Source organism: Sus scrofa, chromosome 4 (assembly GCF_000003025.6).
Source record: "Sus scrofa isolate TJ Tabasco breed Duroc chromosome 4, Sscrofa11.1, whole genome shotgun sequence".
NCBI classification, from domain to species: Eukaryota; Metazoa; Chordata; class Mammalia; order Artiodactyla; family Suidae; genus Sus; species Sus scrofa.
This window is the reverse complement of record NC_010446.5, coordinates 37368027-37394922: the sequence shown is the minus strand read 5'-3', so window position 1 is coordinate 37394922 and position 26896 is coordinate 37368027. Positions and strand designations below refer to the sequence as shown.

The 26896-nt window shown below is 35.7% G+C and overlaps 1 protein-coding gene across 11 annotated transcripts in view; it reads left to right on the top strand.

Moving 5' to 3' along the window:
* VPS13B (vacuolar protein sorting 13 homolog B) overlaps positions 1-26896 on the top strand; it is a 735231-nt gene that overhangs the window by 426237 nt on the left and 282098 nt on the right. For all 11 annotated transcript variants that reach the window (XM_021090606.1, XM_021090607.1, XM_021090603.1 and 8 more), the window contains 2 exons: positions 11713-11916; positions 26031-26157. In XM_021090606.1, coding sequence (XP_020946265.1) covers positions 11713-11916; positions 26031-26157 — 331 coding nt within the window. The remainder of the gene's footprint in view (positions 1-11712; positions 11917-26030; positions 26158-26896) is intronic.

Genomic DNA, 26896 nt, shown 5'->3' with positions numbered 1-26896 from the left:
CTCACTAGCCTTAAGGCCCTCATGCCCCTCTCCACTCCAACCATTCAGAGCCTCCTCAAAGTTTCTGGTGGGCTACTCTCTCACAACTGTGGGCCTTTGAACCTGTTATTTCCTCTGCCTGAGTACTTTCTTCATTGTGTTAAATGAGATTGGGCTTTTGGTTGAACTTTAAACACTGCCTCCTCTCCTGGGCACGCCAGATCTGGGTCACGTGTCCTCTCCTGTGTGGTTCCAGTTGCATTCTCTGCCCAACCTCGCCTAACATTGACTGTTTTGTAATTGCATCTATCTGTACGAAAGCAGGGACCATTACAGGAACCGTGTATCCTCAGGGCCTATCACAGGGTCCACCGCTGGTGCCCACTAAATAGCCTTTGAATGAATGAATGTATCTTAGCTCACGGGAGACAGGGCTTTATAGACAGGAAGATACCTTTTGGATAGTCTTTTTTTTTTTTCTTTTTTCTTTTGGATAGTCTTGATTGAGGTGAGAAATAGGGAAGAACTTGGTTGCTTTGCACCAGTTATTAGATTACTAACAACTTTATCCTGTCAGGTTATAGTTTATTTTATATAGCAAGAGTTATAATAGAACTAACATTATATTTGGTGGAAGAATGAGAGGATACTCTTTATATTCATCCCACGGTGAAAAGGATAAGAAATGTCTCCTAGAGACAGTGATAAGTAGGTGAGATTGTTTTTCCACAATAAATTGTAAACTCTTTGTTCCTATAAATCTTCCTTATATCCTCATTATCTGATTAATCTCCACAGCATCATAATTATGTTTCCTTTTTGATTGCAAATACAGTTTATTGGCCTTCTATCTTTATGTCTTTTTTTTTTTTTTTTCCTTGAATGCTGGAGGTTTATCTATTTTTGGCATTGTTGATATTCTTTTTTATTTCATTAATTTTTTACTTTGTTTCTTCCCCTCCCTTTTTAGTTTATTTTGCCTTTTTATGTTTAGCTCATTAATTTTGAATCTCTTCTTTTTGCTAAAACAGACATTTTAGACAATAAGTTTCCCTTTAAGTGCCACTTTGACTCTATCCTACAACCTTTAATTCACATTTAAGTACTTATACATTTTTTATTATTTTTGACCAGTGAGTGACTAACATAGAAGTGAGGGGGTTTTTTGTTTTGTTTTTTTGATTTTTGGCCACCCCATGGGATATGGAGCTCTCGGGCCAAGGATCAGATCCAAGATGCAGTCATGACCTAAGCTGCAGCTGTGTCAATGCCGGATCCTTAACCCACTGTGCCAGAATGGGGATCAAACCTCGTCCCAGCGCTCCCAAGAGCCACTGATCCCCATTGCACGACAGTGTAATGCCAGAAGTATATTTTTAAATTTACAAATACAGGCAATTTTGCAGATTCTCTTTCTAAATAAAATATCTACTTTATTTGTACTCTGCTCAGAGGGTATAGCCTGTATGATACTAACCAAGTGAAATATGTTAAGGCTAACTTTATTATCTCCCAGGTGATTGGTTTCTATAAATGTTCCTGTGTGCTTCAGAAAAATATGTATTCTACAATTGTTGGATACTATGTAATATAAATGCCCATTTTATCAAATTTATGTATCTTTTTCATATTTCCTGTATTTTATGTTTTTATCTTAATGTGCTTGGCATGTTCATTACTGAGGGAGGTAGGTTAAAATTTTCCACCAGAGGTGATATATTTGTCAATTTCTCTTTGGATACTTCCATTTTTCTTGTATATGTTTTGAACTTATGTTATTACAAATAAATTTAGAATTACCTTTCAGGCAAATTGACTCTTTTATATTCAGTTAGTAACGCTATTTTTAATAATTTTTCCCTTCAAGTCTCTGTCATTGAAAGTCATTGTAACTATTCCAGCTTTCCTTTGACCTAGCATGTATTTTTCCATGCACTTAAATTTTCTTAATCTTCCTGTTAAAAACCAGATAAAACTGTGATTTGTTAAAACCCAATCTGACAGTTTTATATTTTAAATGGACAGTTTAAATCATTTATATTTATTCTGATTGTAATTATCCTTGGGTTTATTCTTATTTTTAGCTATTTGTCTTTTTCTAATTTTTGTTCTTTTCTTACATTCTAATCTTTACTTCTTTTATTTGAAAGTTATATATTCTGAGAGTTTCCATTGTGGCTCAGCAGGTTAAGAACCTGACATAGTCTGCGTAAGGATGCAGGTTGGATCCCTGACCTCACTCAGTGGGTGAAGGGTCCAGTGTCACCACTAGTGGCAGTGTAGGTTGCAGATGCAGCTGGGATCTGGCATCTCTATGGCATAGTCTTACAGTTGCAGCTCAGATTCGATTCCTAGTCTGGGAACTTCTGTATTCTGCAGGTGCAGCCATAAAAAGAAAAAAAAATTATATATTCAATTTCTGTTATTTTAACTGTTACTCTAGCTGTTTTAACAGGTGTACTTAATAAAGTCTGAAGTTAATATCTTTGTCTTCATCACCCTTTTCCACAAATACAAGGAATTTTAGAAACCTTCAAATTACCTGGTCCTCTAGTTATATATTGTCACTGTCCATGTCTTATTTTTAGCTTGTTTTCTCTTCACAATTTTGGCATTATTTAATAGTTTAAAGATAATGTTTGTTTAGGTTTACCTGTATATTTACCAATCTCTTCCTTCTCATTCATTACTTTTTGGGATTCTTTGGGCTGCCTGGATCTAAGGTTTGGCATTTTTTCAACAATTGTAGATTAACTGTTTCTTCTCAAAGTTCCTCCATGAATGGGAATTCACTGTATTATCTCCCTGAAACTCCATTTCCATATATTTTAGAGTTTCTTCTTCATGTATCTTGACACTCTTTCATTTGCAATATTTCTTTGTCACTTGGGCGTACATTCTGGATTTCTTCGGAGCTTTCTTTCAATTCACTAATTATCTCTTAAGTTGTGTTTAGTCTCCTTGAGCTTTAAATTTAATTCAGTTCTTATTTATGGTTCTACCTAGTTCTTATTGTTAAAATCTTATTCCTTGCTCATATATTTTAATGACTTTTGTTAGATCAGCTAAAAGTTTACAACAAAATTGAAGGGAAGGTATAGAGATTTCCTGTATACTCCCTGCCCCACACATACATAGCCTCCCCCATTATCAGCATCCTACACCAGAGTAGTACATTTTTACAGCTGATGAATCTACGCTGATAGATCCTAATCATCCAAAGTCCATGATTTACATTAGTATTCACTCTTGGTGTTGGACATTCTGTGAATTTGGACAAAGTTACGATATGACATGTATCCATCCTAATATCTATTTTCACTGCCTTAATAGTCCTCTGAGCATTTCTTATTCATTCCTTCCCACTGAGCCACCCCTCTAACCATTGATCTTTTTATTGTCTTCATGTTTTAAATTTCTCCAAATGATGTACAGTTGAACTTATACAGTATGTAGCCTTTTCAGATTAGCTTCTTTCATGTAGTAATGTGTCTTTAAAGTTCCTTATGTTTTTTCCTTGGATTGATAGCTCGTTTCTTTTTGGGGGCTGAATATTATTCCATTATCTGGATATACCAGACTTTATTTATCTATCTGTCTACTAAGGGACATCTGCCTGCTTCCAAGATTTGACATTTATCAATAAAACTGCTATAGGTTTCATGTGTAGGTTTTGTGTGGACATGTTTTCGTATTGTGTAAATACCAAGGAGTGGAGTTGTTAGATCATATTATGAGAGAATGTTTAGTTTTGTAGGAAACTGCAAAACTGTCTTCAAAAGCATTTATACCATTTTTCATTCTTACCAGCAGTATATGAGAGCTTCTCTTGCTCCATATCCTCCCCAGCATTTAGTATTATCAATGTTCTGGATTTTCGTCATTATATTGGTGTCTCTGTTTCAGTTTGCATTTCCCTGTTAACATTATGATGTGGAAAATATTTTCATATGCTTATTTGCCATCTGTATATTGCTTTGGTCCCTCTCATATTTTGAAAACACTTTTTCTTCTTTTCAAACAAATATTTTATATTTCATGGTACTAACCCAGTTTGTGAAGTTTTTGAGGGTCTGTTTCTTCTGCTCACTGTTTCTGCTGTATCTCATTTAAGGTGCCTTATTGTCTTGTGTGAATTGTAGCTCTTGGTTTCTCATTTCACTTAGAACTAAATCGGTGGAAATTCTTTGAGTTGAGATTAAGTTCATCTAAAGAGAATTTGATTTTACCTTTGCTTTAACCTGTCTCTCATGGCATCATTGTTTATCTGGGACAGGCCTCTCCAAATTAAAATTTTTCATACCACATTTGAAAATCAAACACCTCCAAGTGCTGTCTTCTGATTGCCAAGTCTTAGAGGGACTTCCTCCCACCCCCCACTCTTAATCCATTGCCCAGACTAAGGTCAGATGGGTAAGTTGATAAATTACTTTATACCTTTGAGCATTGGCATTAGGAGGGCTTTTTCCTTTTTAAAAACTTTTTTTTAGCTTTGAAATACTTAGAGATTCACAGAAAGTTGCAAACGTATCTCCTGTGTGCCCTTTACCCAGTTTCCTTCAATGTAACCTTTTTTCCCCAGCTTTACTGAAGTATAATTGCCAAACTTGTAAGATATTTAAAGTTTACACCTCGATGATTTGATATATGTGTACATTGTGAAAGGATTCCCCTCTACCATCAGTTAACACATACATTACCTGACATATTCATGCTTTTTTGTGTGGGTGAGAACATTTAAGTTCTACTCTCTTAGCTTATTAGCAAATTTCAGTTGTATGATACAATGTTAGCAGCTGCAGTCACTATGATGTTATACATTAGATCCTCAGACCCCCCCAGCCATCTTAAAAAACTAAAAGTTTGGGCCCTATTGCCAACCTCTTCCTATCTCCCCAACCTCTTGGCAGCCACTTTTCTAGTCTCTGCTTCTATGAATTTGACTTTTTTTTTTTTTTTTGGTTGCACCTATAAATGATATATGCCATATTTGTCTTTCTCTGCCTTATAAATATTACACTGAGTACTAATAAGCCTCTCGGGTTTATTTATGTTCTCACAAATGACAGGATTTTCTTTTTTAAGGCCAAATAATATTTCATTGTATATGCAGTTGACGCTTGAACAACACAGCATGGTTCCACTCACACAGAACTTTTTAACAGTAAATACTATGAATGCAGAACCAGTGTTAAGAAGGAACCATGGGGAGTTCCCGTCGTGGCGCAGTGGTTAACAAATCGGACTAGGAACCATGAGATTGCGCGTTCGATCCCTGGCCTTGCTCAGTGGGTTAAGGATTCGGCGTTGCCGTGAGCTGTGGTGTAGGTCGCAGACGTGTCTCAGATCCCACGTTGCTGTGGCTCTGGCGCAGGCTGGTGGCTATAGCTCCGATTAGGATTAGACTCCTACCTAGCCTGGGAACCTCCATATGCCGCAGGAGTGGCCCTAGAAAAGGCAAAAAGACAAAAAAAAAAAAAAAAAGAAAAAGAAAAAGAAGAAGGAACCATGGATACAGAGGAATATATGTGAATTAGCAACTGTGTGGAGGATCAATGCCTCTAATCCACAAATTGTTCACCTGTCAACTGTATATACCACATTTTCTTGATCTATTTATCTATTGATGGACAATTAGGTTGTTTCCATAAAAGGTATGGAAAAAGCTTTTGTGAACACTGCTTTCATGAACATGGGAGTACAGATATCTCTTAGAGATTAATGATGTCATTTCCTTTTGCCATGTGCTCACAAGTAGGATTACTAGGTCGTATTCTAGTTCTGTTTTTAATTTCTTTTTTATAATGATTTTTATTTTTTCCATTGTAGTTTGTTTACAGTGCTCTATAAATTTCTACTATATAGCAAAGTGACCCAATCACACATATACATTCTTTTTCTTACATTATCTTTCAGCATGTTCCATCACAACTGACTAGATATAGTTCCCTGTGCCATACAGCAGGATCTCATTACTTATCCACTCCAAATGCAATAATGTGCAATGTTTTTAATTTCTTGAGGAACCTCCATACTGTTTTCCATAGTGGCCATACAAGTTCACATTCCCACCAGCAATGAACAAGTGTTCCTTCTTTTCTGCGTCCTCCCTGTGTATATTATCCCTTGTCTTTTTTGCCAATAGATATCCTAACAGGTATGAGATAATATCTCATTATGGTTTTGATTTTCATTTTCCTGATGATCAGTGATGTTGAGCACCTTTTCGCTACCCCTGTTGGCCAATTACATGTCTTTGGAAAAATTTCTGTTCTGATCCTTTGCCAGTTTTTAAATCAGGTTGCTTTTTTTTGCTATTAAGTTGTATGAGTTCCTTTTATATTTTGGGTATAACCCCTTATCAGATATGTAATTTGCAAACATTCCCATTCTAGAGGTTGTGTTTTCATTTTGTTGACAGTTTGCTTTGCCGAGCAGAAGTTTTTTTAGTTTGATGTAATCATACATGGTTATTTTTGCTTTTGTTGCCTTTGTTTTTTGGTGTCAAATCCAAAGAACCATTGCCAAGACCAATGTCAAGGAGCTTGTGCTCCTGTGTTTTCTTCCAGGAGTTTTATAGTTTCAGATATTGCATAATTTCTTTTAAAACTGCAGGACAGTGTTAAAACCATGAAACTGACATCACTCCAATCCACAATTGTATTCAGATTTCATGAGTTTTATATGCACTTGTTTGTATTTATGTGTATATGTGTAGAGGGTTTTTTTTTTTTTTTGCAGTTTTTCACATGTGTAGATTCATAACTGCTATCACAATCAAGGCAGAACTCTTCTATCGCAAGTCTTCCTAGGAAGGCTTTTTTTAATTCACCTTTTCAAGGCTTATGTAGCCCTTTGTGATCCAGCTTTATATGAATTCTCTGATTAAGTAAATCCATCCATCACCATAGGTGGCCTTGATATTTATCTCCTCCTGTGCAATTTTTGGGAAATCACTATTGCGGGATCCAGCAGAAATTCTAGGAGCAAAAGCTGGCTTTGAAAGGTGTTTAGTTTTTAGTGTTCCTGATTGCACTTTTTTGAGTGGCTCTGCAGCTTCTGTTCTCTGGTGCCAGCTCTGAAATGTGTTTAAAAAGGTACTTTAAATCATCTTCAAGCTTTTTAGTTGTTTCAGTCAGAAGATTCACTTAGAGTTTCTAATATGCTATATTTGGGAAACAGGTAACGATGGAAATGTTAAAGAGCCTTTATCTTTTTGTTTCACCAATATATTTTTCATAATTAACTTTGTTTATCTTGGTGCCAGTGCACCTATGATTAGTTGGTGATTAGATATGCTATTCATTCAAAACCATATAACATATGGTCATAAAATTTATAATGGGCCTCTTTATGAATAGTTTAATTTTCAATCATATTTTATTTATATAATAGTTTTAATATTGACATAACTAAAACAGAGAAGTTAAATAATTTCCCCAAACTCATGATCATTGGAAAGTCTGAGACCAAAGTTCACATGAATATTCTGCTTATCCTGTTTCCTACAACTCAGATTTAAAATGATTTTTCAGTTAACTTTTACATGAGATATATATACCCAAAGATTATAAATTTCTCTGAGTTTCCAGATCAGGTTAAAGTGACAAATACTATTTTAATTTCAAAAACAAAGAAAAAATATAAAATCTAAAACTCTGATTCTTAGAAAGTAAGAAATTTTGAAATTACCATGTGTAGAAGTATTAAGCTATAGCTTCATGTACGATCCATTTTTGCATAGAGGAGAATCTGTGGGAAGTCATATTTTCCACAGATGATAGGAGGCAATTAGCTTAAGGCTAAGACTAAGTATTGGGCATTTGAAGCATAGGCGGAAAGTATAATGAAATTCTTTTTTTTTCTGGTTTTAATCTTACAATTTTTCATTTTCTTCATGTGCCAAGAGAAATACAAAGAGTGATATTAATGTTGTACTAGGTTGCTTCCTTTGTCTTTTAATATAGCACCAATTGTATTCCCAAACATATTTTTTCTTCCTTCAAAGGAATTATTGAAGCATTTTAGATCTCTTTAAAACAGGTTTAGGGAATTTATGTGAAATGTAGAAAGGATTGGCTAGTTTAAAATAAGTAAATGTAACTTTTATATGGGGAATGATACTCTAGGTAAATAAGCTAGGCCACCAGCTTTCAAAGATATTTGCCTTATAGAATTTATCTGGCCCTGAGCTGAAGTTTACTGTCTAATGACTATGTGTTCTTATTGCTGAGGACAAGGAGGTTCTCCACTTGAGATTCGTAAAGATTTGTGTCAGTTCCAAATCAGTGAGTGGAAATAGCATTTACTGATTGCTTAATAGGACACATGGTTTCTGACTTCAAGAAATCAATGCTATATGAGAAAAACTGGTAAGTTATTGTGATATTCTTATAGGTGTGTAAAGACCCTAACAGTGGACATTTGGGAGAAAGGGAGTTTGAAGGATGGGTGGTCAGGAAAGCTTTCTTAGAAAGTGAAGTTTTGAGCTGGGCCTTTAGAATTAACAGAATTACACCAATAGTTGAATGAAGGGAGAGCATTCTACCAAAATAGGGGTATTTAAAAATGTTGCTCCCTCCTGCATTCTCATTCACTCCTTTCATCTTTACCTTCATTAAGGCAAATGAAGGTGCTCATGGCTCATTTTATGGGCCCTATTTTTTAAAGATTGTTTTTATTAAGTATATTTGATTTACAATGTTCTGTCAATTTCTGCTGTATGGTAAAGTGACCCAGTTATACATATATACATATATATATATATATATATATATATATATACACACACATTCTTTTTCTCATGTTATCGTCCATCATGTTCTATCACAGTTGTGCTCTACAGCAGGGTCCTATTGCCCTTCCACACCAAATGCAACAGTTTGCATCTACTAACCCCAGACTCCCATTCCACTCTCTCCCCCTCCCCCTTGGTAAACACAAGTCTGTCCTCCATGTCCATGATCTCTTTCTGTTTTGTAGATAGATCATTCATGCCATATTTTAGACTCCACATGTGAGTGACACCATATGGTGTCTGTCTTTCTCTTTCGAACTTACTTCCTAAGCATGAGAATCTCTAGTTGCATCCATGTTGCTGCAAATGACATTATTTCATTCTTTATTATGGCTGAGTTGTATTCCGCTGTGTATATGTACCACATTGTCTGAATCCATTTATCTGTCAATGGACATTTAGGTTGTTTCCATGTCTTGGCTATTGCAAATAGTGCTGCAGTGAACATAGGAGTGTGTGTATCTTTTACAATGAAAGTTTTGGGAAGATATGTTCCCAGGAGTGGAATAGCTGGATCATATGGTAGCTCTATATTTAGTTTTCTGACAAACCTCCGTACTATTTTCCATAGTGGTTGTACCAGTTTACATTCCCACCAACAGTATAGGAGGGTTCCCTTTTCTCCACACCCTCTCTAGCATTTGTTATTTATAGACTTATTAATAATAGCCATTCTGACCTGTGTGAGGTAGTACCTCATAGTTTTGATTTGCATTTCTCTAATTATTAGTTATGTTGAGCATTTTTTCATGTGCCTACTGGCAATCCATATGTCTTCCTTGGAGAAATGCCTATTTAGGTCTTCTGCCAATTTTTGGATTGGGTGTTTTGTTTTCTGCTGTTGAATTGTATGAGTTTTCTGTCTATTTGGTTGCTGTTATCATTTGCAACTCTTTTTCTCCCATTCTACAGGTTGTCTTTTCGGGGTTTTTTTTGGGGGGGGTTGTTTTGTTTTGATTTTGTTTCCCTTGCTGTGCAAAAGCTTGTAAGTTTTGATTAGGTCCCATTGATTTATTTTATTTTATTTTTTCTTTTGCCTTAGGAGACTGACCTAAGAAAACATTTGTATGATTGATGTTAGAGAATGTTTTGCCTATGTTCTCTTGTAGGAGTTTTATGGTGTCTTGTCTTATGTTTCAAACTTTAAGCAATTTTGAGTTTATTTTGATGCATGGTCTGAGGGTGTATTCTAATTTCATTGATTTGCATGCAGCTATCCAGTTTTCCCAGCACCACTTGATGAAGAGACTTTTTCCCATTTTGTATCTTTATCAAAGATTAATCAACCATAGGTATCTGAGTTTATTTCTGGGCTCTCTATTCTGTTCCATTCGTCTGCTTGTCTATTTTTGTACTGGTACCATACTGTTTTGTAGCTTTATAATATTGTCTGAAGCCTGGGAGGTTTATGTATGGGCCCTATTTGGATGCAATTCTTAGGTTCATGTAAAACTTTAGGCTACATTTCTTTGCATGTCCATTCCTAGATTGTAGGAAAGTAGGTTGTAATTTTCTAAGTTAGAAAAAAGAAAATGAAAAACAGACTCAGCTTTTAACCATAGGAACAGTGAGAATCCAATCCATCTCTGTTTCTCTGACTGCCACTACAACTTACTTTTTGACCAATGCCTGTTTGTTTTGCTGTTGCCTTGTTTTAAGGCCCTGTGATATCTTCCTATCTATGCTGCCTGCTCATTTGGTTATATTCCTCTCTCTGCTCCTCTCTTCACCTGAATTCATTAGCCTCAGCCCTCACTTTGCCTGGCCCAATGTGTGCCATCTCCATTCCTGAGCATCTGGCCCAGGCACCTGCCATCTGCATTTGACCAGCCTCTAGACATGGTCTGACCCTCACTGCTTACTTAGCCAAGACATTGTTTCGATCACTTCCTGACCATAACTCTGTAATTCTCACACTAAGACTCAGTGCCTCCCTTCCTTCTCCCTCCACTTACTAGTTCCATTAGTATTCAGTTGATGTAATTAATTTAGTTATAATTATACTAAGCTCTGCAAGAGTATCTAAGCCGCTAAAGCTGTTTTTATTCTCTATGTAATTTCAGTTTTTATGTTGTTACTGAAACTTGCACAGTGGCCAAATATTACTTTCCTTTTGATTACTCACTTTAAAGCATTTGTGAACCAACATAACTAAAAAATTCCAAACTCACACAAACTTAAGCTTATCTGCCTTCCAAATCCTGAATTTGTTCTTTCTACCCTACCATAATGCCTTCCTAAAACCAGTCATGAACCCTAATTTAGCTTAAGCTCATGATAATTTTATTCATTTGCTTAGCCTTTGGTCCAATAAGATGAGAGTTTTAACTCTCTATGGGCCAGTAGTCCTTACTGTGTTTCTGCATCACTAAGCAATGTAGTCTTCTCAGCAATTAAGTATATATGGCAATGAGTTATATAAAGAACCAAAGGCAAGGGCTGGGGGAATTAAATGCAATTGCAAGGCTTCATCTCCTTTCCTGACAAGAAATCAAAATGCTGAGGAAGGGAAAGTAGGTGTTTAGCATTGGAAAGAAGAAAGGGTTTTGAGTCCAAAAACATGGATTTAAGCTACAGTTTTGTTCACATACTAGCTAATTAACTTTGGCTGTCTTTCAACCTCTCCGCATTATTCTCTCCTTATAAAATGGAGATAATAATAGAACCTCATAACATCCCAAGGATTTAAATCATATATATGAAAGTACTTAGAAAAATAGCACAGTGCTGAGAAAACATATGAAATCATTATAAGGTAGATACTGTAATTGCCAAGTTTTCAAATCGTAGTATATGATAGCTTTCTAACGCCAGCCTCATAGATTGAATTAACTGAGTAATCCCAAGAGAAAAATAGCAATAACGCAATGTTAGTGAACAACATAAACATAGTATACTTAACTTTATATATTTACTTTTTTCCTTTGCCTTTACAGGAGAGCCTTGAATTTAGGAATTCTTCGAGACCCTGGATCAGAAATTGAAGATAGACAATACCAAATAGATCTGCAGTCCATCAATATTGGTACTGCACAGTGGGATCAACTAAAACCAGAGAAGGAAAGTGGAACAGGAGGGGTGCTAACAGAGAATGAAAGAAATTCTCAGAATCCAGCCCTTGAGTGGAATATGGCCAGCAGGTAGGAAATGGTTAGGACATTTCCCACGTTCCGATAGTTCATTGCCAAAGAACAGTTGATGATACAGTCTTTAATGTGCCCAGCCTATGTATTTTGGTATTGTTGCATTTCATAACAAACCTAAAATGTATTTTGTAATTGTAGCTGATGATTTTGCTTGAAAACCTGCTATTCCTACTACTGTTACACTGCAATTATTACAAATTTAAGGTCGTGTCAGAATTTTTTTTTGGCCACATCCTCAGCATGTGGAAGTTCCTGGGTCAGGGGGTTGAACCCATGGCCCAGCAACAACTTGAAGCTGCTTCAGTGACAACACCAGATCCTTAACATGATGTGCCATCAGGGAACTCCAGAATTTTTTTTTTTCTTTTTTTCTTTTTAGGGCCATACCTGCAGCATATGGAAGTTGCCAGGCTAGGGATCTGATAGGAGCTACAGCTGCAGGCCTATGCAACACCAGATCCAAGCCCCATTTTCAACCTACACCACAGCTCATGGCAACACCGGATCCTTAACCCACTGAGGGAGACCAGGGATAGAACCTGTGTCCTCATGGACGCTAGTCGGGTTTGTTAATGCTAAGCCATGATGGGAACTCTCAGAATTTTTGTTTTTAAAGTTTGCTATTTATTTTTTTTTATTATTTTGTTTTATTTTATATTTATCTTTTTTGGGGCCACACCCGCAGCATATGGAGGGTCCCAGGCTTGGGGTCTGATGGGAGCTACAGCTGCTGGCCTATGCCACAGCCACAGCAATGCCAGATCTGAGCCTGGGACCTACACCACAGCTCAAGGCAATGTCGGATCCTTAACCCACTTAGCAAGGCCAGGGATTGAACCCTCAACCTCATGCTTCCTAATGTGATTCATTTCCACAGCACCATGAAGGGAACTCCTAAAGTTTGCTGTTTAATGAAGGGTTCCACTTCAGGTTTAGGGTACATTCACATTTTCCCTTGAAGTCCATTATATTCAAAGTCAGATTTTTTTTTTTTAAGTCTTTCCTTATCAGCTTCCTCTTCTTCTTTAAGGACCCACATTCTTTTATAACTTTATTGGTCTCCATTCATAATGAGCAGCTTTCAGTTTCTTGAATAGAGGAGTCATCATTTGTTCCTAGGCCTTTACATGTGATTCTCTACCAGGAACTCTCTTAAGCCACCGTTTCAGTCACCTAACTACCATTCATTAAGTCTCAGAATAGATATTAAGAGCAAGTTAGGCTCCCCTTCTGTGTGCTCTTTTCATAGTACTTAGCAAGTTTAATTTTAATTGTCTGCTTTGTCTGGGTCCTGAGGACAGAGATCATCTCCATTCTGTCCATTTATTTATCCCTAGCACAAAGCACTTTCATGATACAAAATGTATTGTTTAGCCCTTCATTGTCAACTGATTGCATGTGCCCCTGAGGAGGGGTATAAATTTGGGTGATGAATCTCCCAGAACTGGCCATGGTATGTTTCAGGAGAGGGATGCAATTATTGAGACATCAGCAGGCAACATTTCTTGCATTTGGGGGCAGTGAGTGTTGAGTGTTTTGTGTACACACCACACACCGTGGTCTCTAAACATCACATGATAGCAGCCAGCATCAATCATCTATTCCTCCACTTCACTCAGTTTTCAGATTTAGGAAGTACTAGATTATAAAACTTGCAGCTCATCACTTCTTAAACGCACAAATTCTATCGTCAACAAATAATATGAGCCTTCTATTCCTAGGAAACTTCATGACAATTTAGGCTTAACTCAGCTACCTTTCTCCTACTCTTTACATAATTCATTTATTATACAATTTCACATTCTTACCAGCAATGTTCAAGGGTCCAGTTTATCCACATATTCACCAACACTTTCCTTTTCCTAAACTGCTTAGTTTTTTATTTATTTTTCACTATAGCCCTCCTACTGGGTGTGGTGTTTACTTACATTTCTATGATGTTTAATGATGTTGAACAACTCTTCATGTGCTTATAGCATTTGTATATCTTTGGGAAAATGTTTGTTTGAGCCCTTTGCCCATTTTTAAACTGAGTTGTCTTTTTGTTGATGATTTGTAGGAGTTTTTTTTAACTTGATTAAACAATTTTTTTTTTTTTTTTTTTTTTTGTCTTTTTGCCATTTCTTGGGCCGCTCCTGTGGCATATGGAGGTTCCCAGGCTAGGGGTCCAGTCGGAGCTGTAGCCACTGGCCTACGCCACAGCCACAGCAACTTGGGATCCGAGCCTCGTCTGCAACCTACACCACAGTTCACGGCAACGCCAGATAGTTAACCCATTGAGCAAGGGCAAGGACCAAACCCACAACCTCATGGTTCCTAGTCGGATTCGTTAACCACTGCGCCACGACGGGAACTCCCTGATTAAACAATTTTTATTGAAGTATACTTGACATACATTGTTGTGTTAGTTTCTGGTGCAGGGTAAAGTGATTCCATTATATTTATTCTTTTTCATATCCTTTTATGTTTTATTATAAGATATGGAATATAGTTCCTATGCTATATATAACACCTACTGTGTTCCAGTATACAGTAGGTCCTTGTCGTTTATCTATTTTATATATATATAGTAGTTGTATCTGCTAATGACAAATTCCTACTTTATTCCTTTCCTTCTCCTTTTCCCCTTTGGTAACTATAAGTTTGTTTTCTATGTCTGTGAGTCTGTTTCTGTTTTGTAAATAAATTAATTTGTATCATATTTTACTTATTTTTTAAATTTTATTTATTTATTTTATTATTATTATTATTATTAATTTTTTTTGCTTTTTAGGGCTGCACCCATGGCATAAGGAACTTACCAGGCTGGGGTCAAGTTGGAGCTACAGCCGCCAGCATACACCACAGCCACAGCAATGCTAGATCCAAGCTGCTTCTGCAACATACACCACAGCTCACGGCAAAACAGGACCCTGAACCCCCTGAGCCAGGCAAGGGATTGAACCCACATCCTCATGGGTCCTAGTTGGTTCGTTAACCACTGAGCCGTGAAGGAAACTCCCCTGTATCATATTTTAGATTCCATATATAAGGTATGTCATATGATATTTGTCTTTCTCTAACATACTTTACTTAGAATGATGATCTGTAGGTCCATCCATGTTGCTGAAAATGGCATTATTTCAATATTTTTCATGGCTAAGTAATATTCAATCACACACACACACGCACACGCACACACCCCACATCGTCTTTATCCATTCCTCTGTCACTGGACATTTAGGTTGCCTCCATATATGGTTATTGTAACTAGTGCTGGTCTAATCATTGGGATGTATATATCTTTTTGAATTATAGTGTTCTCCTATGCCTAGGAGTGGGATTAATGGATCATATGACAATTAAATTTTTATTTTTTTAAGGAATCCCCATACTATTTTCCATAGTGGTTTTACCAACCTACATTCCCACCAACAGTGTAGGAAGGTTCTCTTTTTTCTATACACTCTCCAACATTTATTATTTACTGATGGCCATTCTGACCAGTGTGAGCTAATAATTCATTGTCATTTTGATTTGCATTTATCTATTAATTAACAGTGTTGAGCATCTTTTAATGTGCTTATTGGCTATGTGTGTTTCTTCAGAGAAATGTCTGTTTAGGCCTTCTGCCCGTTCTTTGGGTGATCTGTTTTTGCATTATTCAGTCATATGAGCTGTTTGAATATTTTGGAAATTAAGCCCTTGGCAATCTCATTGTTTGCAAACATTTTCTCTCAATCTGTACATTGCTTTCATTTTCTTTATGCTTTTCTTTGCTCTCTAAAAGATTATAAGTTTGATTATGTCCCATTTGTTTATTTTTGCTTTTATTTCTATTGCCTTGGGAGACTAACCTAAAACAGCATTGCTATGATTTCTGTCACACAATGTTTTGCCTATGTTCTCTTCTAGGAGTTTTATGGTGTTGTGTCTTACATTTAAGTCTTTAAACTATTTTGAGTTTATTTTTGTATATGGCATATAATGAAAATTTTACCTCTTCCCATCCAATTTGGATATCTTTTACTTCTTTTTCTTATCTGATTGCTATAACTAGGACTTCTATTACTATTTTGAATAGAAGTGGTGATAGTGGGCATCCTTATCTTGTTCTAGAATTTAGTGCAAATGCTTTCAGCTTTTCATTGTTGAGTATTATGCTGGCTGTTGGTTTGTCATAAATCACTTTTATTACATGGAGATATGTTCCCTCTGTACCCTCTTTGGTAAGTTTTATCATGTATGGATGTTGGGTTTTGTCAAATGCTTTTTCTGCATCTATTGAAATAATCATGTGTTTTTTATCTATTCTTTTCATTGATGGGTGTATCAAATTGAGTGATTTGTGTATGTTAAACCATCCTTGGGATGAATCCAACTTGCTCATGGTGCATGATCTTTTTTTGTGTTGTTGGATTTGGTTTGCCAATATTTTGTTGTGAATTTTTGCATCTATATTTATCAGAGATAATTAATGGCTTTTAATTTTCTTTTGTGGTAGTGTCTTTGGTTTTGGAATCAGGGTGATGATGGCTTCATAGAATGACTTTGAGAGTGTTCCCTCCTCTTCAGTCTTAGAAGAGTTTAAGAAGGATTTTTATAAGTTCTTTTTTGTATGTTGGGTTAAATTTCCTGGTGAACCTATCTGGTCCTGGACTTTTGTTGGTAGGCAGTTTTGGGGTTTTTTTTTGGTTTTTTGGTTTTTGGTTTTTGTTTTGACAGATTCTATTTCACTTCTAGTAATCAGTCTGTTCAAATTACTATTTTTTTTAATTCATTTTTGGTGGGCTCTTTGTCTCTAAGAAATTTGTTCATTTCTTCTAGGTTGTCCAATTTGTTGGCCTATAGTTATTCACAGTATTCTCTTATGGTTTTTTTATTTCTATGGTGCCATTTGTTATCTCTCCTCTTCCTTATTTTATTTGGGTCCTCTCTCTTTCTTCTTGGTGAGTATGACCAGAAGTCTGTCAATTTTATTAACCCTTTCAAGGAACCAGATCTTAGTTTTATTTATTTAGTTTTCTTTTTTTTTAATCTCTATTTTATTCATTTTCCCTCTGACCTTTATTATTTCCTTCCTTCTGCTGACTTTAAGTTTTATTTGTTCTTTCTCTGAATCTTTAAGTTGGTAGATTAGGCTATTTACTTGAGATTTTTCTTGCTTTGGAGGAAGACATGGATCACCATGAACTTTCCTCTTAGAAGTATTTTTTCTACATCCCATAGATTTTGTATCATTGTGTTTTCATTGTCATTTGTCCCAAGGTATTTTTTTTAACTACTGTATTAATTCATTGGCTTTTTGCTAGCATGTTGTTTGGTCTCTCTGTAATCATTTTTTCATTATTTCTCTTTCTATGGTTGATTTATAATTTCATGCTGTTGTAGTCAGGAAAGTTGCCTGAAGTAATTTCTACATTCATTAACTTGTTGAAATTAGTTTTGTGCCTTTAGTTTTTGTCTCAATGAAAAAGTTTTTAACTTCGATGAAGTCTAACTATTTTTTTTTCTTTTGTTGCCTATCTATCTTTGTAGCATCCTATTTAAGAATCTATTACCAAATCATAGGTCATTAAGATTTCTGCCTATATTATTTTAAGAGTTTTATGCTTATAGTTAGGTTGTTGATTTATTTTTTGTTTGTTTTTATATATCTTATGTGATAAAAGTCCAATGTCATTCTTTTGCATGTTGAATAGCCAGTTGTCCTAGCACCATTTATTTTTTTCCCCCTTGAATAGTCTTTGAACATCCAATATATGCCATGGAATTTCTTTTACACTAAAGAAACAAAATAAAATAACTTCTAATAAGTGTCTATCTCTTACAGAGTTCAGCACCCTATCAAAAAGGCAGACTAGAGAGGCACTGCTATGTCACAGTGTGTTAATCATCCAGCTTGTCTCTGTGGTGTTGCCAGTTCCATCCCAGCCCAGCACAGTTGGTTAAAGATCCAGAATTGCCATAGCTGTAGTATAGGCTGCAGGTGTGGTTCAGATTCTATTCCTGGCCCCGAAATTTTTATATGCAGCTGAAAAAGGAGGAAAAAAATAGATTCACTAGTTAATTATTAGTGTGATGTGATAGGTACTTCGATAGAAATAAATAAAGAATATTTAGGATTACAGAAAAGCCACATCAAAATTTGAATAATAGGAGTTTCCATTGTGGCTCATTGGCTCATGTGGCTCATGTTAAGAACCCAACATCATGTCCATGAGGTTGCAAGTTCAATCCCTGGCCTCACTCAATGGGATAAGGATCCAACATTGCTGCAAGCTCATTGTAGGTCACAGATGCGGCTCAGATCCAGTGTTGATGTCACTAAAGCATAGGCCTGCAGCTGTAGCTCCATTTCACCCCCTAGCCTGGGAACTTCCATATGCCACAGGTAGGGTCCTAAAAATTAAACAAAAATAAAAAATAGGAGTTCCCATACTGGTTCAGCAGTCACAAATCTACCTAGTATCCATGAGGACACAGTTTTGATCCCTGACCTTGCTCAGTGGGTTAAGGATCCGACATTGCCACGAGCTGTGGTGTAGGTCACAGACGTGGCTCAGATCTGGCATTGCTTTGGCTGTGGCATAGGCTGACAGCTACAGCTCTGATTCAACCCCTAGCCTACTAACCTTCATGTGCCACAGAGTGGCCCTAAAAAAGACCAAAAAAATTTTTTTAAATAAAAAACTTTAAAAAGTTTGAATAACATATTCTGCTCAAAGGACATCTCATACTAATAAGTGTGACATAATGCAAACAAAACAAATGAATCTAAAAATCAATCTAGGCACAAATAGAAAATTTTAAAAAATAAATTAATGGTTACTTTTACTCAAGTGTTTTCAGGAAAGGTTTCACAGAGAATATGGCTTCTGAATTTGTTTCCACAAAGTATGAGTGGCAGGAGAGGGAAGGGAGAATTTTGAACTAAGAAAGCTAGTGCAGAATGAAAACTTGGCATATTTTGTTCACTTCTGAGTACCTAGCACATAGTATCATTAATAGGAACTTAATGAATTAATGAGAGTGAATAATGAGAGATCAAATGATTAGATGATTTAGTAGAGCTAGAAAATCCAGTGACTGAATGTGAGTGTTTCTGAGAGATACTGATACAAAGAAAGAACATTTTAGATCCGATGTTGTCATTTGATTTTTGTTTCTCATTTGGTATTACAGGTAGAACCCAAAAAATACACAGTGAAGAGTATTTTACTCCTCCACTAACCAACATTAATTGGCAGCCTTTATAATGGTTTTCATTTATTCCTCCTGATAAATTACTCATTATTTATTTTGTCTTTAATCATAATGCGTTTCTGTGTGTATGTTGGGAAGAAGGAAGCAAGGAAGTTAAGCAGAAAGTATCATCAAATTTTAAGTCTCGCAGGTCTTTTACTTCCAAAAGCTTAATTTTTCAGCTGAGAGAATACATTAGGGTTCAATCAGGGCAGCACAATACTCTATGAGTATTTTAACATAAGGGACTTATTTTGGGAATAAGACCACATCTGACTGTGGAAGAAGCTGGGTGACCTGGGCAAAAATTTGTAGCATCCCAGGAAACTAGGAAGCCAGGCAAGTCCAATAGCTGGAGGGACCACTGAAGGCTGTTAGGAAGTCCACGGGAGGCTATTGCTTCTGCTTGTGGAGATGAGCCTGCCATTGCTATTGGTCAGTAGAGCCAGCAGTCAGCAGAAAAGAACCAGTCACAAAGGTGGGAAAAGTGAGGACAACTGGAATCTGCCAGCACCTCTGTAACATAATTTCATCACTATTTAAACAGTATGACATTCAGAGAATATTGTCCACTGTTTCTCTTCCACATTCCAACTCTGATGCAAATTTCTTTCTAAACTCTGAACCATTCTTAGCAAGTTACAGAATGAAACCATTACAGTAAACAAAGTTTGAGGAGATTCTTTGGCTTGTCCAGTGTCACTTAAAAATATAGCTAAATGTAGCTCTGGTTTGCTCATTCTCAGTCACCTCCTTTTCTTCGGTTCAGTGCCCTGACCCCTTACGCTTAGGCTAAGTTCATTGTTAGTTATTCACTTTTATTTCCTTTTTCTTTTAGCAACTATTTTTACTATGTCTGGGTTTATTTATAATCTGAGGAAATGAGAAGTGCTGAGAACTAAAATAACCTGTGCTGATGTCGGCCATGTGCAGGTTACATATTAAAGTCACTGTTGCTGTTTTTACATGTTTTTACATGTTTTTACATGTTTTTACATGTTGCTGTTTTTACATGGGGGTCAGCTGGGGGTGGGGGAATAGTATGAAAAGTTTAATCTTACCCTTTCCTGAAAATGCCAATAAGACATAGTTCTCCAAGTTAAAATAATTTTCTCTTTTATAATATTTAAAGATACTATTTAAATAGACTTGAAAACTATACTTGAGGAGTTCCCGTCGTGGCTCAGTGGTTAACGAATCTGACTAGGAACCATGAGGTTGCGGGTTCAATCCCTGGCCTTGCTCAGTGGGTTAAGGGTCCGGCGTTGCCGTGAGCTGTGGTGTAGGTTACAGATGAAGCTCAGATCCCGCGTTGCTGTGGCTGTTGTGTAAGCCAGCTGCTGCAGCTCCGATTCGACCCCTAGCCTGGGAACCTCCATATGCCGTGGGTGCAGCCCTAGAAAAGGCAAAAAAAAAAAAAAAAAAACAGCTATACTTGAAAAATAAATAATTTAGTTTTCATTTTAAAAAGTTTAAATACTTTTATTTGGCCCCCTCACTATCTATGTTTGATATCCTTGGGAAATTAATCTTTCAAACTTTATTGAGAGAAGTAGTCACAGCATGTTTATTTGTTTAAATATTTTGAAATACATGTACCAAAGTACATACACTACCCTTACGCCTTTGTCCCCCCGACACAAACGGTTTTTTAGAAATTAGTGTTGCTATGTTTTCTTACCAGGCTGAATATGAATTTGACACATCCTTAAAATCTGTCAGTTGTGTGCTTCACAGGATTAGTAACAATGCCTGTGTGGAAGTGTGGCTTTGTGATGACATTAAAGTACCTGGAACACATACAGTTGTTCTTAATTCTGAGAGCTCATGACTGTTGCATCTGTCTTTTAATCTCACAGCTTTATTTCTGGAAGTGAAGTCTCACCCAAATGTTCCTAGGAGCCCTTGCATATATTGATTTGCAATTAATCAAACATGATACTTTTCCAGAATTGCACCTGAAATCATACACAGGAATGTAGAGAGAGAGCATTTTCTTCATTTTTACTCTTTAACCTGAAAACCATCACTTTTCTCTTAATTTGCAGGAAATGTCAGGCGAATGCCTAAGGAAAATTATAGAACAGAAGTTAAACTGATTCCCATAGTTTATGGATTAATGCCTGGAGTGACCAAAACCCTCTTGAATTGTACGATTTTATAATAATCCTCTTAAGCTTTTTCATGGCTTTATATGAGGAAATGTGATTTTTCCTGCCACTGAAAATACCTGGGAACTAGGTGTGAAAAGGGATCCTGACGCAGCAGGAAGGAGCCATTGGTTTATCCCTCCCAATAGCCAGCAAATATTTTCTTCCTTACGCATTGGCTGAAAGGGCTCTTGGCAACCTTGTAAAGGCGGCAGAGAGATAAAAAGGACAAAGATCTGTCTTGTCCAGGCTTACTCTTTGTATCTTAACAGTAGGTACTCAAAAGTCAGAAAATATTTAAGCTGAATATAATTGTCATAATAATATATCATAAAATTTTAAAAGCCTTCTATATTTTCAGTTACTTTGTAGTCTTATAGCTCCTAATATTACATGATTTTTATATATGTGAATATAGATAATGAACAGATTGATCTAAACCCAGCTGACCAAAGCCCTCATTAGTCCTCCTTCAACATTTTGTTTTTAAGACAAGGAGCCAAACAAGATTATATCAGATTTACTTAAAAGTGTATTGCAACACGTAACTTTTATTTTTTTATGTTTATCTTTTTAGGGCCACATCTGTGGTATATGGAAGTTCTCAGGCTAGGGGTCGAATTGAAGCTGTAGCTGCTGGCCTGCACCACAGCTCATGGCAATGCCGGATCCTTAACCCCCTGAATGAACAGGGGTCGAACCTGCATCCTCATGGATACTGATCCAGTTCATTACCATAATACCATATGAAAAAGTCTTTCAGTTGCATAAGAAATGTTCTATGCACACACAGACCATCTAGCACTTTTTTATTCTTGGTGGAATATTTTGGAAGTCTTAATACCATTTTTCTTACTTGTCTTATAAATTTTGAAGTATGGTCCCTAAACTTCTTTAATATTTACCATGAAGTCACACCAAAATGTTAGGAAGATGGGCGGAAGAACCTTAGCATAAATATGCTGAGCCCAAGAAAAATGGCCAAAACCTCCCCAAATATGTATTTTCATGAATGCATGTAGCATATACATATGCCTTCTTGCTTAGTGACAATTTCAGAGAACTGTCATTTTTATTATTTACAGTCTCCCCCTTTCAAGGCTTAACAGAATAGCTTAACACATATGATTACTTTGCTGTAATTTGATTACCACCTTACAGTTGTTAATGTTTTTTAATACTCAAAGAGAGTTTAGTAAGTTTTTATGGGCTTAATCCTCTGTATTGGATGATAGGCACAAATCATTATACCATTTCTTTGTTTCTGTGGACAATGTTGAGCTGTATTTAATCATTGCTATATTAGAACATATCGTAGAAATATTTTTTCTATGGCTCTCCCAATCCCATGTGCCTTAGCAATAGATAATGTTTTTCTCTCGCTGATTTTAATATCCATCATTCATCAAGATATGTGTAATCGTGGATCCTATTGTATTACTCTGAACCAGGACGCATTGTGCTTCTTGAGTTTGTGGATTCCTCTATTTCAGCGGTTCTGGAGAGTTCTCAGTCATTATTTCTTTAATACCATCCCTTTCCCTTTCTTTTCTCTCATTTTGGCTTGTCAGTTAAATATATCAGACTTGCCTCTCCACATCACTTAACTTTTTTTTTTCCTTTTTTTTTTAAATTACTCAATGAATTTATTACATTCATGGTTGTACAATGATCATCACAATCCAGCTTTTATAGGAGTTCCATCCTCAGCACATTTAACTTTTAAACTTTCCATTTTAAAATTTAGTTGAATACATTTCTGGAATGTTCTCAAATCTATATTCTAGTTTACTAAATTTGTTCTTAAGTTATATCTGAAATTGTTTTTATCCAACTATTATGTGTTTAATTATAGTAAATAAATTGTTTTACTTCTGAAAGTTCTATTTGGTTGTTTTTCAAATCTGTTTTGCCTTTTTTTTCGTAGTACCTTGGTTTTTCCCTCGTGTTTTCCATTCAATCCTATATGTGTTTAATGATTTTAAAGAAATATATTGTCCATATGTGGAAATTCCATTATCAGTAGTTCTTGATAATGAATTTGATAATGGAATTGAATTCTCCTCTTGCTAATAATTTTGGGAATTAATATGTGAAATCTGTGATTAGGAGTTTATTTTCAGTCGTCTTGGTTGCTTCGAATCCTTTTTGTTGGTTTGAGGGCATGTTTTTCCAGAGAGGTTTTACATCTATTTCCAGCTGATACCACAGTGTTACCAAAGATCTGGTGGCAATTTTATATAAATAACTCAGTGTGGACATTCCTGAACTGACACAACTAATATAAATTACAGCTTCCAAACACCCATGAGGTATTTCCCATAATTTTTAATTTCCCCATTATTTTAATTTTTAAGTTGAAACAACATGGAGATCTCTGTTGGTTTTTTTGTTTTGTTTTGTTTTGTTTTCCAATAAGCTATCTTGCCAAGACAGGCAAACATCCTCGTTCTTTTCTATTTTTGATAGGATGTTGTTTTTCTGGCCTTTTAAGGGCCCCAGATCTAGGTTGGCAGCTCATTTCAAAATCCTTGCCTGTCAGGGATGTAAGGATTAGCCTGTGGTCTCAATATGGCCATTAAAAATCTATTCTCCTGGTTTATGGAAAGTGACTAAGACCCTGATGTCATTAACAATGTCAGTTAATACTTCGAGTTTTATTTCCCTCTTTTGTTATTTTAAACCCTAGACTATGATCTAGTAAAATATTGGCAGAATTTAATTCTCATTGTAGTTATTTCTTCAGTGTTTATTTTTTCTTTCTTTTGAATTCATCCTTGAAAATATTTGAATCTATAAAAATGTTTTTATGGTTTAAAAAATGCGTATCCAAATACTTACCAGAGATAATAGAAAGGAAAAGTTAACACTCTATACCAGTAAAGTCGTAGTTTCATCAGACTATTGACTTATTAAATTTTTTTTAAATTTCTAAGGTCATGGGTCTTTCATATTTTTTGTTACTGATTTAATTCACATAATGGGAAAAAATTATGATACGGACAAGTACTATTTTTCCCCCATAAACTTTAACTTTAGTTAAAGTTTGCTCTTATTTGGTTCTCTGCCATCTTTTCCATTTTAAGGTATTTTTAATACATCATATATTTTAAGCACTCCCCTATGAGAGCACATCAGATGTTACGTGTTTCTCACATTGGTCATTTTGTGGAATTTGAGCTATTAGGCTATAATTATGGTGTCTCTCAGGATCTCAACCCTTCCTCTGTATTCAGGTTTTAATACTTCTTCCTGTTACCCTCTATTCACCAGATCTCTTAATTCTTTAAAATTGATTTTCTTGAAATACAATACTTATGTGTCACAGAACCAGATGATCCAATTTGCTTTTTTGGCAGAAACCATGTAAAGCTCTGCCCATTGCAGAGTTCAACAAAAGATACCAATACTCTCTAGACAACTCTGGTAGGAAAAGACATAGACAGACTCGAGTTTTCTCTGGGCTTATTCATAAGATATCTTAGGCCAATTCTCTGATCTCAATTTTCATTTTATAATAAGAGAATCATAGGAACATATTTATAAGAAATGTTAAATTAATGGTTCCAAGGAACTTTTGAGGTACAGCTGGCTAGTAAAACATAGAACTATATTATTTTATAAAATGAAAACTAAGTATATGGGCAGTAGACATAAGGATCTGCACTAGCACAAGCTTTGGTTTCTCAGTAATATTTTCCGATTTCATCTACTATGAATGCAGCTTTTCCTTTGAAATTACTAGCAATTTGACAATACTGAATGTAAAGTAGGGATAATATGCTAAATAACTGATCAAAAGGTGAAAATGTTTAAAGAAGAACTAAAATAGAGGTCATATGCTGCTCTGGTATCACCTTGCCTTTCAGGCCAAATTGTGGAACCTTCGTTCCAGCTGGGTGGCCTTCATCAGGTCCCTAACCCTCATCTTTTCATAACTAATTTGGGGCCAGTAATGGTCCTTAATTCTCCACAGGGTTGTTGTAAAGAAGAATATCACAGTTACAAAAGCCATTTCACAAACTGTAAAGGCAGTCATAATCAATGAATTCAGATGGTTCTTAGCATTTTTTTTTTTTAAAGGGTCAAGGATTAAGAAGATAAGCTTTTGAACCTAGTGGGATTGGAAAGATGGCAGTTGTAAAGTAGAATGTCAGAAATACTAAAACTGGGAAATGTAAAATGGTCACAAAATAGTAAGATTATTGTTGATAACAAGAGAGATACTAAACTATTTGTAAAAACAAAAGAAATTAAAGGCATTCCTGCTGTAGCACAGTGGGTTAAGAATCCAGCTGCAGAGGCTCAGGTCACTGTGGAGGCATAGATTCGATCCCTGGCCCAGTGCAGTGGGTTAAAGGATCCACCATTGCCACACCTGTGACTTGAATTCAGTCCCTGGCCTGGGAGCATTGATATGCCGTGGGTGCAGCTATAAAATTAAAAAAAAAAAAAAAAAGGAATGAAAAATAGACAAAGTAATTTATTAACAGGTCCTAGGATGCTACTAATATGAAATTAATTTATATCTAAACTTCTCAGTGACTTTTTTTTTATCTTTTATGAGTATGAAGTTAGCAATTGTAGTTATAAAATCATATCTATAAAATGTACAGACACTCAAAATAATGTAATTTTGTTATACATGGTTGTAATACAAAGGCTTGTACAAATGTAATTACAGTTATCCTTAAAAATGAAATGGCTAATAATTTTTTTACTTTTATCTTTTAGTATACGACGGCATCAAGAAAGAAGAGCAATTTTGACTCCCATTTTAACAGATTTTTCTGTCCGAATAACTGGAGCACCTGCCATCATTTTCACCAAAATAATTTCTCCAGAAAATATGCACACTGAGGTTAGAACTTGCTTTAGGTTTTATTTTAGTCTAAGTAATTGAGTAGCTTTTCTTTGTTTGTTAGGGGTTTTCTTAGTTGCAGTGCACGGAATATCAGATTAGCTTATTATTAACAGTTATGATTATAGCTAAAAATTGTTGAGTACTTTCTAATTCTGTTCAGTTACTGCTTTTCATGTAATAACTCATTTAATCCCCAGAATAATCCGATTAGGTTCTCCTACTGTCCTCATTTTATAGATGAGGAAACTGAAGCATAGAGAGTTAACTTGTATAAATTTTCACAAGTAGTAAGAAGCAGAACATGGTGTGAACCCAGTCAGTCTGGCTCCAGGCCGTACACTCCTGACCTCTACAACTTCTTTCTAATAAAAGCAACAGTAATGTTGACAGATCACTTAGAGATCTCACGTGGATTACTTTACAAAGAGAGGTCTACCTAAATTATCTTATTTATTCTTCACAGAATCCATCCATATGAGATGGATATTATTAGTATACATGTTTTATAGATGAGGAAGCTGAGATCAAAAGAAATTAGGTAACCTGACCAATGTTACCATTTAGTAGTGGATCCAAATTTGAAGTCTGATGACATGGTATACTGCCTATAGGCCTAGAATAGAAATGTAATAATAATGTGATCCATTATAACTTTAAAGATACTTTGATCATTCAGAGTTATAGGCAGTTATTATGAAAAATGCAGAAAATTTAGGTACAGTTGAAATATATTAAT